The following is a 16,597-nucleotide window of genomic DNA, read 5'->3' on the forward strand; positions in this document are numbered from 1 at the left end:
TAAAGAAAATATATACTATTCCAACAAAATTTTTCCTGTTTGCATTGATTTTCAGGGGCTCTAAGAGGCCTTCTGTCCTAAAGGCCGTCAAAGATGGAACAAGAAAACGTTTAGTGCTTCTGCCTCTTGTCCAGCCATCACACAGAGAAGTGGAGCATGACTTAGACACCCAGGAACATCAGCTGTACCGTCTAACACATCGTTTCCCTAACGATGAGCTGGCCGTACGGTGCGCTATGCAGGTCAGGGAAGCCAGCCCAGGATGACAAACTGCCACAGATGAGCTACTTGTCCGTGAGCTGCGTTAACGATCAGATAATATTGCTTTATGAAATACTACCCTTAAAAATACAGGAACCCTTCATATGTTGCTAAAAGATGCAGCGTGAAGGAAAAGGCAGGCATACAGAGAATATTTTCACAGAATATTTTTTATTTCTCTACTCCTTGTAGTATGTATGGAAACAGTACAGTTAATTTTTAAGTCCAAGAGAAGAGAGAATTCACAGAGAGCCAGAATTCACTGACTGAAACATCCACCAAATTTCTTAATTTAAAATTAAAAGGTAATTTAACCGTAGGCAGCATCAGGTAGACTAGACCCCCATACTGGACCCCTACAAAACTAGGTTTTTGTCTATTAGAGAAGCCTCTTCTTGCCAGAACTGGCTTCCCTGCTCAGTAGGTTCCGGAGCGGGTCACCATATTGCTCGCTGGACCCCCGACAGCTGCCCGTGGTCTGCTAAGTGACGGAAGACAATACGACTAAGCCTCCAGCGCCGCTTTACACCACGTGGACGGGACGTCATAACACACCGATTTCGGATTCGAACAGGGCAGCTATCCCGGGGAAGGGCAGCAATTTCTCCATCGGCCACTTCCTAAGGGAAGTCACAACATTACTACACAGATCACATGCACACAGTTATTCTATATGCTTGAGTCAATGCTTAGAGTCAGGGAACAAAGGGCTAGATTCACTAATATAGCCAGTTTCCCCAAAGAACCTTAGACACAGTAGTGAACCTTAACCTCTGGGTAGAAACAAATAGACCGGAAAAAATGATAGAAATGTTTGGCATGCTCCCAATACAATCTTTAAAAATTCTATAGAAATTTAACACAGATATACAAGAATCCACAAACCATTAAGTGTAAAGCTCATTCACTTTTAATAGGACATCTCTGTAATAAGCAACTGGAATGCAAACAAACATCAGCAGCACCCCAGGCCCCACGTGTGCCTCCTTTTAGACACTGACCATAGACACTGTTAGCCAGCAGCTCTCCTGATTACTAACACCACAGATGAGTTCTCCGTGTTTAGAGTTCATATAAATCTAACCATACAGTAGGCATTCTTTTTTATTCATTTCTCTTTGGCTTCTTTCATTCAATAATATGCTTGTGAGATTCATCCATACTGTTGCATGTGTTGTAATCTGTTCGTTCTCATTGGTGGTGATTTTCGTCGTGTGAACATACCGTAATTCATTTATCCATTCTACAGCTGATGGACATCTGGGTAGCTTCCAGTTTTGAGCTCTTATGAATAGGGCAGCTACCAAGTAGTGGAATTACTGAATCATATGATAGTTCTATGTTTAATTACTTGAGCAGCCTCCATACTGTTTTCCACAGTGCCTATACCAATTTATATTCCCACTAACACACACGAAGTTTCCCTTTAATCCACATCCTTGCCCATACTTGTTATTTCTTGTCTTTTTACTTCTAACCATTCTGACAGGTGTGAGGTGACATCTCCTTGTAGTTTTGACTGGCATTTCCCTGATGATGAGTGATGTGGAGCATCTTTTCATGTGTCTGTTGGCCATCTGGAAGTCTTCTTTGGAAAAACGTCTATTCAGGTCCTCTGCCAACTTTTAAATTGGATTATTTGCTTTTTTGGGTGTTGAGTTGTAGAAGTTCTTTATGTATCTTGGCTACTAACCTCTTATCATTTGCAATGTATCATTTGCAATATCTTCTCCTATTCAGTAGGAGGTCTTCTTACTTTGTTGATGGTTTCCTTTGATGTGCAAAAGCTTTTATTGTGGTGTTAGTCCCAACAGTTTATTTGTGCTTTTGTGTCCCTTGCCTGAGGACACATAGCTAGAAAAATGTTGATACAGTCGATGTCAAAGAAATTATTGCCTATATTTTCTTCTAAGAGTTTTATGCTCTCAGGTCTCACATTTATGTCTTTAATCCATTTTGAGTTTATTTTTACATATCGTATAAGTGGTCTAGTTGTATTCTTTTGCATGTAGCTGTCCAGCTTCCCAACAGCATTTATTAAAGAGACTGTCTTTTCCCCATTGTATATTCCTGCCTCTTTTGTCGTAGATTAACTTATTTCTGTGCTCTCTGTTCTGTTCCAATGATCTATATGTCTATTTCAGTGTCAGTACCACACTGTTTTGATTATTATTGCTTTGTTGTATATCTTGAAATCTGGCACTGGGATACCTCCAGCTTTGTTCTTTCTCAAGATTACTTTGGCTATCTGGGCTCTTATGTGGTTCCATAAAAATTTTAATATTATTTGTTCTAGTTGTGTGAAAAGTGCAGTTGGTATTTTGATAGGGATTGCACTGAATCTGTAGAATGCTTTGGGTAGTATGGATATTTTAACAATATTAATCCTTCCAACCCATGAGCATGGACTATCTCTCCATTTATTTGTATTGTCTTCAATTTCTTTCGTTAGTGTTTATAGTTTTCAGAGTACACGTCTTTCACCTCCCTGGTTAAGTTTATTCCTAGGTATTTTATTGTTTTTGGTGCAACTGTAAATGAGACTGTTTTCTTAATTTCTCTTTCTGCTACTTTGCCATTAGTGTATAGAAGTGTAAATAATTTCTGTATATTAATTTTATATCCTGCAACTTTACTGAATTCATTTATTATTTCTAATAGTTTTTTGGTGGAATCTTTAGGGTTTTCTATAGTATCATGTCATCTGCCAATAGTGACAGTTTAACTTCTTCCTTACCAATTTGGATGTCATTGATTCATTGTATGATTGCTGTGGCTAGGACTGCCAGTACTATGTAGAATAAAAGTGGAAAGAGTAGACATCCTTGTCTTGTTTTGGTTCTTACAGGAAAAGCCCCCAGTTTTTCACCACTATATACATTCTTGTTTAAGTCATTTGGAAAATATGTGAACATATTTCTGTTGTCTCCCCATATGTTTTTTCTCCAGCTTTATTGAGATATAACTGACATGTAACATCATGTAACACATTGTGATGATCTATGTATACACTACAAAATAACTACCACGATAAGGCCTACTGAACACCTTCATCACCCCCAAATAATTACTTTTTTTGGTGATGAGAACATTTAACATTTACTCTCTTAACAACTTTCAAACATACAATACAGTATTGTTAACTATAATTACCATTTTATATGTTAGATTCTCAGAACTTATTCATCTTATAGAGGTAAGTTTGTACTCTGCCTGAGATCTCCCCATTTCCCCTACCTCCCAGCCACCAGTAACCACCATTCTAATCTGTTCCTATGAGTTCAACTTACTCCACATTCCATATGTAAGTGAAATCAAACAGTATTTGTCTTTCTCTGACTTATTTAACATAATACTCCCAAGGTACATTCAAGTTATTGCAAAAGGCAAAACACCATTGCATATTGTTTGTGCCTTTGTGTACCACATTTTCTTTGGATAAATATCACATTCATTTGCTAGCACTTAGGTTGCTTCCGTATCTTGGCTATTGTGAATAATGCTGTGGTGAACATGGAAGTGCAGATGTCTTCTCGAATTACTATTTTCATTTTCTTCAGATACTCAGAAGTAGACTGCTGGACCATATGGATAGTTCTATTTTTAACTATTTGAGGAACCTCCAGTTTTCAATAATTAGTGCACCAATTTACATTCCCACCAACAGTGCACAAGGGTTCCCTTTTCCCCACATCCTCGCCAAAACTTATCCTTTGTCTTTTTGATAATAGTCATTCTAACAAGTATGAGGTGATATCTCATTGTGGTTTTGGTTTGCATTTCTCTGATCATAAGTAATATTGAGCATCTTTTCATGTACCTGTAGGGGACGTTTGTAGGACTTCTTCGGAAAAATGTCTATTTAGGTTCTCTGTTCATTTTTCAACTTAAGTGTTTTTTTTTGGCTATTGAACTATAGGAGTTCCTTATATATTTTGGATATTAACCCTTTATCAGGTCTTTTGTTGTGCAGAAGCATTTACTCTTATGTTTTGCTTTTTGTTGCTTGTGCTTTTGGTGTCATATCTAAACAGTCACTGCCAAGACCAATGTCAAGGAGCTTTTCCCTTATGTTTTCTTCTAGAAGATTTACAGTTTCAGGTTTTACTTTTAAGTTTTCACACATCGAGTTAATTATTGTGAGGTGTAAGATAGGGTTCTGATTTCATTCTTTTGCACGTGAACATCCAGTTTCCCCAACACCATTTATTAAAGCAACTACTCTCTCCCCATTAAGTAGTTTGGGTTCCCTTGTTGAATATTTGTTGACCATATATGAATGGGTTTCTTCCTGGGCTCTTGCTTCTCTTCCATTGTTCTAGGTGTCTGTTTTTATGCAGCATACTATCTTGAATATTACAACTTTGTAATAAAGTGTTTTTTCTTTAAAGATTTTATTTTTAAGTAATCTCAACACCCAACACAGGGCTCGAACTCATAACCCTAAGATCAAGAGTCGCATGCTCCACTGACTGAGCCAGACAGGAGCCCCTATATTAAAGTTTTAAATTAGGAAGTGTGTTGCCTCCAGTTTTGTTCTTCCTCAGGATTGCTTTGGCTATTCAGGGCTCTTTTGTGATTCCATATGAATTTTAGGATTTTTTTTTTATTTCTGTGAAAAATGCCATTGGAATTTATCAAAAAGTCTATAAATGGCTTTGTGTAGTATGGACAGTTCCTTTTCTTTCAAGACTTATTTTAGAGAGAGAGAGAGAGAGAGAGAGGAGGGGCAGAGGGAGAGGGAAAGAGAGAATCCCAAGCAGACTCCCTGCAGAGCGCGGAGCCCAACACGGGGCTCGATCTCATGACCCTGAGATCATGACCTGAGTTGAAATCAAGAGTCAGACACTAAACCAACTAAGCCACCCAGGTGCCCCAAGTATGGACATTTTAACAATATTAATTCTTCTGACCCATGAACACAGGACATCTTTTCGTTTATGTCTTCTTCAATTTCTTTTATCAGTGCCTTATAGTTTTCAGCATACGGATCTTTCCCCTCCTGAAGTTTATTCCTAAGTATTCTACTGAATTTGATGCTACTGTAACATGGGATTGTGTTATTTCTTTTTCAGGTATTTTGTTGTTAGTCTATACAGACACAACTGATTTTTGTATCCTTCAACTTTACTGAATTCATTGGTCAGTTCTAACGGTATTTGGTGGAGTCTTTAGGATTTTCCATGTGTAAGATCACATCTGCAAACAAAGACAATTTTACCTCTTTTTTTTTCTCCCACACCCAATGTAGGACTTGAACTCATGACCTGAGAACAAGAGCACATGCTCCACCAACTGAGCCAGACAGGTGCCCCACTTCTTCATTTCTGATTTGAATGCCTTTTTAAAAATTTTTCTTGCCTGAGTACTGTGTTGAATAGAAGAGCCAAGAGGGGGCATCCTTTTCCTGTTCCTGATCTTAGGGGAAAAGCTTTCAACCTTTCACCACTGAGTACAATGTTAGCTATGGGCTTATTATTTTGTTACACGTTTCTTCTACACCCAATTTCTTGAGAGCTTTTATCATGAAATAATGTTGAATTTTGTCAAATGCTTTTTTGCATCTGTTGAGATGACCATATGATTTTTATATTTCATTCTATTAATGTGGTATATCATATTTGTTGATCTGCATATGTTGAACCATCTTTGCATCCCCGGGAAACATCCCATTTGATCATGGTGGATGATACTGTTAATATGCTATTATATGATTTTGCTAGTATTTTGTTGAGAATTTTTGCATCTACATTCTTCAGGGATATTGGCCTATAGTTTCTTTTTTTTTTTTTTTGAGGGGGGGGGGGAGAGAGGGAGAAAGGGGGAGGGAAGGAGGGAAGTAGGGAAGGAGGGAAGAGAGAGAATCTTAAGCAGGCTCCTCACCCAGGGCAGAGCCCAACACGAGGCTCGATCTCACAACCGAGATGAAATCAAGAGTCAGAAGCTTAACCGAATGAGCCACCTAGGCACCCCTGTTTCTTTTCTTATAGTGTTCTTACCTGGCTTTGATGACAGGGTTATGCTGGCTTGATAAAATAAATCCAGAAGTGGTCCTTTGCCTTCAAGTTTTTGGAAGAGTTTGAGAAGTATAGGTATTAATTCACCTTTTTTTTTTTTAATGTTTAAAAATGTTTTAATGTTTTAATGTTTAAAAAAAAAAAAATTTTAGGAGAAGGGGGAGGGGCAGAGGAAGAGGGAGAGAATCCTAGCAGGCTCCACACCCTGAGATCATGACCCAAGCCAGAAATCAAGAGTCGGACACTTAACCAACTGAGTCACCCAGGCACCCTGGTATTAATTCACCTTTAAATGTTTGATGGAATTCACTCATGAAGCCATAGGGTCCTGGGCTTTTCTTTTCTGAAAGGTTTCTGATTACTAATTCAATAGCGTTATTCATTATTGGTCAGTTCAGATTTTCTATTTCTCCTCCAATTAGTCTTATTAGGCTATATATTTCTACGAATTTATCCGATTCTTCTAGGTTATCCAATCTGTTGGCATATAATGGTTCATACCAGTTTTTTTTTTTTTTTTAAAGATTTTATTTATTTGACAGAGAGCAAGAGCACTAGCAGGGGGAGCAGCAGAGGGAGAGGGAGAAGCAGGCTCCCCGCTGAGCAGGGAACCCAATATGGGGCTCAATTGCAGGACTCTGGGATCATGACCTGAGCCGAAGGCAGACGCTCAACTGACTGAGCCACCCAGGTGCCCCACCCAGTTCATATCAGTTTATACTTTGTATTTCTGTAATATCGGTTGTAATGTTTCCTTTTTCATTTGATTTTGAGTTCTTGCTCTTTTTTACTTAGTTTAGCTAAAGATTTGTCAATTTTATCTTTTCAAAACATCAGCTCTTAGTTTCATTGAACCTTAGTGTGTTTCTGGTCTCTATTTCATTTATTTCTGCTTTAATCTTTGATTTTTCTTTTTCTTTCCTTTTCTTCTTCTTCTTCTTTTAACAGTAAGCTCTACACCCAATGTGGGGCTTGAATTCATGACCCCGAGATCAAGAGCTGCATGTTCTACCGGTTGAGCCAGCCAGGTGCCCCTGTTATTCCCTTTCTTTTGCTAACTTGGGCTTAGTTTACTCTTCTTTTTCTAGTTCCTTAAGGTATAAAGTTAGGTTATTTCCCATATGACTTATGAGTCATGAAAATTTGAAACCTCCCGATGCAGATCAAGTAAGAGGGAATGGGTTTGAGAGGAGGCTGGAGAAGGGTAATAGAGCCCTGACACCTATGGTAAAGATTCTAACTGCTGGAGAAGCAAAGATGAGGGATCAGATGAGATTTTGCAATAGAGAGAATGAAGCTGGTAAGGGCAAAAGTGGTTGAGATGGAGGAAAAAGAGATTACTACAGAAGCTTGCATTAAGGATTTCTCAGTAGAGATTTATTCTTATATATGTGCATATTACTATGTGATTATATTCACTTAAATATGACAAGTATGATGGACCCTGTGCTAGACTGTGAGAAAGCACAGTAATTACTCTAACATATTAAAAGTGCATAAATTAAATAAAATGCATATGAAAGCCACTAAATTAACACAAACTATTAAGCATTAAAGAATATTTCCTTGGTACTTTATTCTTTTTGGTGTAATTGTAAATGGATTGTTTTCTTAATTTCTCTTTTTGCTACTTCATTATTAATGTATAGAAATGCAATTGGTTTCTGTATATTAATTTTGTATCTTGCACCTTTACTAAAATCATTTATCAGTTGTTAATAGACTATGGTGGAGTCATTGGGTTTTAAGATTTTATTTATTTATTTTAGAGAAAGAGAACATGCACTGCATACAAGTGGGGGAAGGAGGAGAGGGAGAAGGAGAGCAAGAGAGGGAATCTCTCAAGCAGACCCTGTGCTGAGCACCGAGCCTGACACGGGGCTCAATCTCATGATCCTGAGATCATGACCTGAGCCAAAACCAAGAGTGCGATGCTTAACCAACTGAGCCACGCAGGTCCTCCTGAGTTTTCTCTATATAGTATCAGGTCATCTGCAAACAGTGACAGTTTTTACTTTTTTTTTTTTTTTTTAAAGATTTTATTTATTTATTTGACAGAGAGAGAGAGATAGCAAGAGCAGGAACACAAGCAGGGGGAGTGGGAGAGGGAGAGGCAGGCTTCCCACGTGAGCAGGGAGCCCGACGCGGGGCTGGAACCCAGGACCCTGGAATCACGACCTGAGCCGAAGGCAGACAGCCAATGACTGAGCCACCCAGGTGCCCCTTTACTACTTCTTTACCAATTTTGATGCCTCTTCTTTTTTTTTCCTTGTGTGATTGCTGCAGTTAAGAGTACTATGTTGAATAAAAGTAGTGAAAGTGGACATCCTTGTTTTCAAACTTAGTGCAAAAGCTTTCAATTTTTCACTGCTGAGTATGACAATGGCTGTAGATTTTTCATACATGGCTTTCATTATGTTGAGGTATGTTCCCTCTAAATCCACTTTGTTGAGTTTTATCACAAATGGCTGTTATATTTTGTCAAATATATTTACTGAGATGATCATATGGTTTTTATCCTTTCTCTTGTTAAAGTATCATGTTGACGGATTTGCCAAAAGTGAACCACCCTTGCATCCCTGAAATAAATCCCTTTGACCATGGTGAATGACCCTTTAATGTACTGTTGACATTGCTTTGCTAAATTTTTTTTAATAATTTTTTTTTTTACCTATGTTCATCAGAGATTTTGGTCTGTGGTTTTCTTTTTTTGTAGTGTCTCTGTCTGGTTTTTGTATCATGTAACGGGCCATGCAGAATGAATCTGGAAGTTTTCCTTCTTTTATTTAATGGAATAGTTTAAGAAGAATAGATATTAACTCTTCTTTAAATGTTTGGTAGAATTCACCTGTGAAGACATCTGGTCCTGGAACTTTGTTTGTTGGGAGTTTTTTGATTACCAAATCGATTTCATTTCTAGTAATAAGTCTGTTCAAATTTTCTATCTCTTCCTGATTTGGTTGTGGGAAATTGCAGGTTTCTAGGAATTCATCCATTTCTTCTAGGTTGTCCAATTTGTTGGCATATAATTTTTCAAATATTCTCATTATCAACTGTATTTCTGTAATGTCATTTGTTATTTCCTCTCATTTCTGATTTCATTCCTTCCGTTTTCTTGGTAAATCTGGCTAAATGTCAATTTTATTTATCTTTACAAAGAACTCAGCTCTATCATTGATCTTTTCTATTTTTTTTTTTCCCACGTCTGTTTCATTTATTTCTGTCCTGATCTTCATTATTTCCTTCCATCTACTATCTTTGAGATTTGTTCTTTTTCTAGCTCCTTTAAGTGTTAGGTTAGGTTGTTTTGAGATTTTTGTTTCTTGGGGTAGGACTGTATGACTTTAAACTTCCCTCTTAGAAATGCCTTTGCTGTGTCCTAAAGATTTTGGACTTCACTGTTTTCATTTGTTTCCATGTATTTTTTTATTTTCTCTGATTTTTTCGTGATTCATTTGTGGCTTAGTGTCATTTTGTTTATCCTCCAAGTGTGTTTTTTTCTTGTAACTGATTTCTAGTTTCATATGGTTAGGTCAGAAAAGATGTTTGATATGATTTCAATCCTCTTATATTTATTGAGACTTGTTTTATGACCTTACATGTGATCTATCCTAGAGAATGTTCCCTGTGTACTTGAAAAGAATGTGTATTCTGCCGTTTTTGGATAGAATGTTCTCTATATATCTGTTAGGTCTGTCTGGTCTAATGTATCATTCAAAGCCATGGTCTGCTTATTGACTTTCTTTCTGATGGTCTACCCACTGAGGTAAATGAGGTGTTAAGGCTCCCTACCACTTTGTTTTACTATCAATCTCTCCCTTTATATCTATTAATATTTGCTTTATGTATTTAGGTGCTCCTATGTTGGGTACAGAGCTACTTACAATTATGATATCCTCTTGTTGGATCGATTCCTTTATCATTATGTAATGCCCCTGTCTCTTGCTACAGTTTTTGTTCTAAAGTCTTTTTTTTCTTCTTTTAAGTTTTGGACATATGAACAAGTTTAATTTACCTGCTACACCATCCAGATGGAAATATGCGAGAAATGGATGGAAACAAGATTCATAAACTTAGGAAACAGGCAGGCATTTTATTTTTTTATTTTTTGTCTTATTTTTTAAAATTTTATTTTATTATGTTAGTCACACACATTATATCATTAGTTTTTGATGTAGTGTTCCATGATTCATTGTTTGCATATAACAACCAGTGCTCCATGTGATACGTGCCCTCCTTAATACCCATCACCAGGCTAACCCATCCCCCCACCCCCTCCCCTCTAAAACCCCCAGTTTGTTTCTCGGAGTCCATAGTCTCTCATGGTTTGTCTCCCCCTCCGATTTCCCCCCTTGCATTCTTCCCTTCTTACTGTTTTTTTTTTTAAACATGTAATGTATTATTTGTTTCAGAGGTACACATCTGTGATTCATCAGTCTTAGACAATTCACAGCACTCACCATAGCACATACCCTCCCCAATGTCCCATCACCCGGCCACCCCAACCCTCCCACGCCCCACCACTCCAGCAACCCTCAGTTTGTTTCCTGAGATTAAGAATTCCTCATATCAGTGAGATCATATGATACTTGTCTTTCTCTGACTGACTTATTTTGCTTAGCATAATACCCTCTAGTTCCATCCACGTCGTTGCAAATGGCAAGATTTTTTTTTTTTTGATGGCTACATAATATTCCATTGTATATATACACACACACCACATCTTCTTTATCCACTCATCTGTTGATGGACATCTTGACTCCTTCCATAGTTTGGCTATTGTGGACATTGCAGGCAGGCAGGCATTTTTAGACCACTTTAGGTTTAGACATTTACCAGACTATTTTTTAATATTTAAAATAAAACCTTTTTATCACAATAAACAAAACAATGTATTAAAACTGACTTCCAGGGGTACCTGGCTGGCTCAGTCAGTGGAGCATGCGACTCTTGATCTCGGGGTCATGAGTCTGAGCCCCACACTGGGTGTAAAGATTACTTAAATAAATAAAAGCTTAAAAAAACAAAACAAAACCTGACTTCCAGAAATGCCCAAATTATTTTTTTAAACATGATCTAAGTTTCTTTTCACACTTCTTTAAATGTCAAGTTTTCTTTGGCAAATTTACCCAAAATACTAAATTTTAATTTTAGAGCTTATTTTATAGTTATATAACAGAGTGCCCTAAACTGATGTTCATCAAAATACTTTTCTCTAAGGGGTGCCTGGGTGGCACAGTCGGTTAAGTGGCTGCCTTTGGTCAGGTCATGATCCCAGGGTCCTGGGATCGAGCCCCTCATCAGGCTCCCTGCTCAGCGGGAATCTGCTTCTCCCTCTCCCTCTGTTGCTCCCCCTGCTTGTGCTCTCTTGCTCATGCTCTCTCTCTCTCTCTCAAATAAATCTCTTATATATATATATATTTTATATATATTTTATATATATATATATATATATATATATAAAGATACCTTTCTCTAAGCCCTAATGGTTTCTACCTTCCTTTTAAAATGTATTATCTTTTATCTTTTAGGTTGTCATTCCCAGAAATATTGGAGACAAAAATTATGATTTAAACACCCATAAAGTCTTCTTCATTTCTGTTATAGTACAGCAATTTATCATCTAACCCACAGTGGTCTATCAACTGAGTAAGGCTGGGTTTCTTCTCAGACATAGCTGACGCAGCTCATAAAGTAATAGCGGCCTAAGACAGGTCAATCTTTGATCTGTACATTTTGACCAGTTTTAGGCTCTGAAGAAGGTATTCTTTCTCCTCAATCTCTTCACCAATTTTGCTTTTTCTTAATCCTCATCCGGGAAGATCTTCATTTACAAAGCCACTTTGGAGATCACTGCATACCTCAGTACCAAATGATTTAGATTCATATGCACTGATATTCTTTTTTTTAAGATTTTTTTTATTTTTAAGTAATCTCTTAATTAAGTAATACTTAATTAAGTAATCTCGAACTTACAACCCTGAGATCAAGAGTCGCTTGCTCTATCAACTGAGCTAGCCAGGCGCCCCTGCACTGACATTCTTGAAGGTATTTTTCAAGTATGTACTTTCTTCAAATTCACTGTGTTTAAATTTTTCTTGAAATACCGAACAGAATTGAAGATGCTAGTGTCTCTGAAAAAGTCTGATCATTTTCTTTATTCTCTACTTTAAGGCATTTTACCACACTGTAACAGGAATTAAATGAAGATTGAGTTTTCCTTAATCATTCTCTAAGTCTTGTACTCATAGCTTGTTTTCCCGAACTGCTTGTATGGGGAGATGGTGGACTGGCACAGGCCCGGAGTGCTAGGTAAAATCACAGCTGAGTCAGATAGGCTTTCTATCTTGAGAATGAAACCTTGATTTACCTCTCCCTCTGCCATCCCCAGTGCAGAAAACACACCCAAGGTATTGCTAGCCTGGCTTTTTTGTTTTTCACTTCTGTTTGCATGGTATATGTTTTTCCATCCCATCACTTTCAGTTTGTATGTATCTTTAGGTCTTGAAGTGAGTCTCTTGTAGGCAGCATGTAGATGGGTCTTATTTTTTTTTTTTTATCCAGTCACTCTATGTCTTGATTAGTTAGTCCTTCACATTTCAGTAATTACTGATAGATATGCACTTATTGCCAGTTTGTTAGTTGTGTCCTTATTGTGTTCCTCTGTTTTTTTCTTCTCTTGCTCCTTTCCCTTGGGGTTTGATATTTTCTTTAGTGTCATGCTTGGATTTCTGTTTCTTTATTTTTTGTGTATCTACTTTAACTTCTTCATTTGTGGTAACTACTGGGTTATATATATCATCTTATGTGTATAACAGTCTATATTACATTGACTGTAGCTTAAGTTTAAACTGAAAGCACTAAATTCCCGCCCTCCATGTTTTATGTATATGATGTCATATTTTACATCTTCTTATTTTGTGTATCCTTAGACTAATTTTCATAGATAAAACTGATTACTACTTTGGTTTTTAGGTTTTAACCTCCATATCAGCTTTGTAAGTGAATAACCTACTACCTTTAGTATGTTTGCCAATTTAACCAAGAAGGTGAAAAATCTATACTCTGAAAACTGTTAAGACACTGATGAAAAGAAATTGAAGACAACACAAAAAATGGAAAGATACTGCATGGTCATGGATTAGAAGAATTATTATTAAAATGTCCATATTACCCAAAGTAATCTACAGATTCAGTGCAATCCCTATCAAAATACCAATAGCATTTTTCATAGAACTAGAACAAATAATACGAAAATTTGTTTGGAACCACAGAAAGTCCTGAATAGGCAAAGCAATCCTGAGAAACAACAAAGCTGGAGGTATCCCAATCCCAGATTTCAAGATATACCACAAAGCTATAATAATCAAAACAGTAGGGTACTGGCACAAAAAGAGACAGAACAGGTCAATGGAATAGGAAGCCCCGAAATAAATCCATGTTTTTATGGTCAATTAATCTATGACAAAAGAGGCAAGAATGTACAGTGAGGAAAAAACAGTCTTTTCAATAAATGGTGTTGGGAAAACTGGACGGCTACCTGCAAAAGAATGAAACTGGACCACTTACTTATACCATACACAAAAATAAACTTAATATGGATTAAAGATCTAAATGTGAGACCTGCAGCCACGTAACTCCTAGAAAACATAGGCAGTATCTTGGATATCAGCCTTAGCAATATTTTTCTAGATGTATCTCCTCAGGTAAGGGAAACAAAAGCACAAACTATTGGGACTACACCAAAATAAAAAGCTTTTTCACATCAAAGGAAATCATCATCAAAACAAAAAGGCAATCTACTGAAAGGGAGAAGACTTCAACAAACAATATATCTGAAAAAGGGTTAATATCCAAAGTATATAAAGAACTTACACAACTCAATACCAAAAAACCAAATGATCCAATTAAAAAACAGGGAGAGGACTTAAATAGACATTTTTTCAAAGAAGACATAGATGGCCAATAGACATATGAAAAGATGCTCAACCTCACTAACGATTAGGGAAATGAAAATCAAAACCACAATGAGGTTACAACTTTCAGAATGGGTAAAACCAAATGTTGGCAAAGATGTAGAGAAAATGGACTCCTCCTATACTGTTGATGGGAATGTATACTGGTGCAGCCACTGAAGGAAACAGTATGAAGTTTCCTCAAAAAATGAAAAATAGAAATACTATACAATCCAGTAATTCCACTAGTGAGTATTTGCACAAAGAAAACAAAAACACTAATTCGAAAGAATACATGCACTCCTATGCTTATCACAGCATTATTTACAATAGTCAAGATACGGAAACAACCCAAGTGTCCAACAATAGATGAATGGATAAAGAAGATGTGGTGTGTATAATAGAATGGAATATTACTCAGCCTTAAAAAAACAAGATCCTGCCATTTGTGACAACATGGATGGACTCAGAGGTTATTATACTAAGTGAAATAAGTCAAACAGAGAAAGACAAATACCATATGACTTCACGTATAGGTGAAATCTAAAAAACAAAACAACTGAACAAATAAACAACTATAGTAGAAATTGACCCATAAGAACAGAAAACTGGTGACTGCCAGAAGGCAGGTAAGTGGGTACATGGGCAAAAGGGGTGAAGGGAAATGGAAAGTACAGGCTTCCAGTCATGGAATGAGTAAGTCACAGGGATGAAAGTTACAGCATAAGGACTATAGTCAATGTATTGTAAATAGTGTGACATGGTGACAGATGGTAACTACACTAGTGGTGAGCATAGCATTTTGTACAGAGTTGTTGAATTACTATGTTGTATCCCTGAAACTAACAGAATAGTGTGTGTGAACTATACTTTAATTAAGCAAAAAAAGATGCAACACCTGTGTGGCTCAGTCAGTTAAGTGTGTCTGCCTTCAGCTCAGGTCATGATCTCAGGGTCCTGGGATTGAGCCCCACATGGGGCTCCCTGCTCAGTGGGGAGCCTGTTTCTCCCACTCCTCCCAGCTCATGCTCTCTTCCCTATCTCTGTTGCCATCTCTGTCTCTCTCAAATAAATAAAATCTTAAAAAAGAAAAGTAACATACAGAATTGTTGAATCAATGTGTTAGTCAACTGAAAATAACATTCTATGTCAATTAATTTCAATTTTTAAAAAAGAGGTATATTTTTCCAGTTATAAAATAAGTAAGTCACAGAAATAGGGAATATAGTCAATAATATTATAAAAACGTATGGTGACAATGACTACACTTACCATAGTACACACTGAGTAATATACAGAATTACCAAATACATATATTGCACATCTGAAAAAAGAATTATTTCCTAATTTCCAAAAGCTTACGCATGTGTTCCCACTATGAAATACTTAGAGAATTATATAAAACACAAATGAGTCAATGAATGGTGGATAATATGTGCTAGAGAATGGACTGGAGAGGAGAAATCACCAGACAAGTAAAGTTTCGCGGAAGCTGTCCTAGAACCGCTCTAAGTGACTTATGTATGCATGTACCTATCATATACATATATATATACTTCTCCTTGTTCCCAAAAAGATTTAAGTCAGTTTACAAATGAGGAAATTGGGGCATAGGGAACAGGAGACTATAGAGTGTGCTGTGAAAAGCCTGTACGTCTGTTAGAACTGGGACAGAAGTTTGATTTGTATGCTTCTTGGTAGGTGACACAGAGCCAGGATCAGTTCCTAAAACTCACAGTCTTTGAAAAGCTACTGCTGGTTCTCATAGCAGAGCCATTTCTTCTGGGGGTCTTCATCAGTAATTCCTCCATGACATCTTAAGTTGTTTCTCAGGGGCCACCTCTTCCTACTCCCTAAATATAGTCAAGTAGCTTAATGCCATATGGTAAAATAAAAGCCCTAACAGAGTGGTTCAGGGTACTCAGCTTTCTGCTGATCTGGCTAATCTAGACAAGATTTAAAAGAATTCATAGTAATGAATGGCCTGTATATTATTCAGCCAGCTTCTATATGTGGTTTTTTTTTTATCTTACTCTGAACTTTTGATAGTTTGAGTAGGCTTGAGTTTGAATTATACTCCTTGATAAGACTCTTTTGCTTTGTTTCTTTAAAGATTTATTTATTTATTTGAGAGAGAGGGCAAGAGAGAGAGCAAGAGAGAGAGGAGAAGAGCAGGGAGAGAGAGGGAACCCTGAAGCAGACTGTGAGCCCAACGACGCAGGGCTGGATCCCAGGACCCTGAGATCATGACCTGGGCTGAAATCAGGAGTCCGCTGCTTAACTGACTGAGCCACCCAGGTGCCCCAGTAAGACTCCTGAATGCAGGTATTCTATGTCACCAGGTAGGTGTAGGACCTTATGCTT

The 16,597-nt window shown here is 37.2% G+C and overlaps 1 protein-coding gene and 1 pseudogene across 2 annotated transcripts in view; both read right to left on the reverse strand.

The window, feature by feature from the left end:
• Positions 1-413: 413 nt before the first annotated feature.
• MRPS14 (mitochondrial ribosomal protein S14) overlaps positions 414-16,597 on the reverse strand; it is a 29,169-nt gene continuing 12,985 nt past the window's right edge. For both annotated transcript variants that reach the window (XM_036117417.2, XM_036117430.2), the window contains exon 3: positions 414-881. In XM_036117417.2, the coding sequence (XP_035973310.1) occupies positions 699-881 (183 nt within the window). In that variant the 3' untranslated portion in view covers positions 414-698. The remainder of the gene's footprint in view (positions 882-16,597) is intronic.
• Positions 10,832-15,566, reverse strand: LOC118551591 (swi5-dependent recombination DNA repair protein 1 homolog; annotated as a pseudogene).

This window comes from Halichoerus grypus, chromosome 7, assembly GCF_964656455.1.
Source record: "Halichoerus grypus chromosome 7, mHalGry1.hap1.1, whole genome shotgun sequence".
Lineage (NCBI taxonomy): Eukaryota > Metazoa > Chordata > Mammalia > Carnivora > Phocidae > Halichoerus > Halichoerus grypus.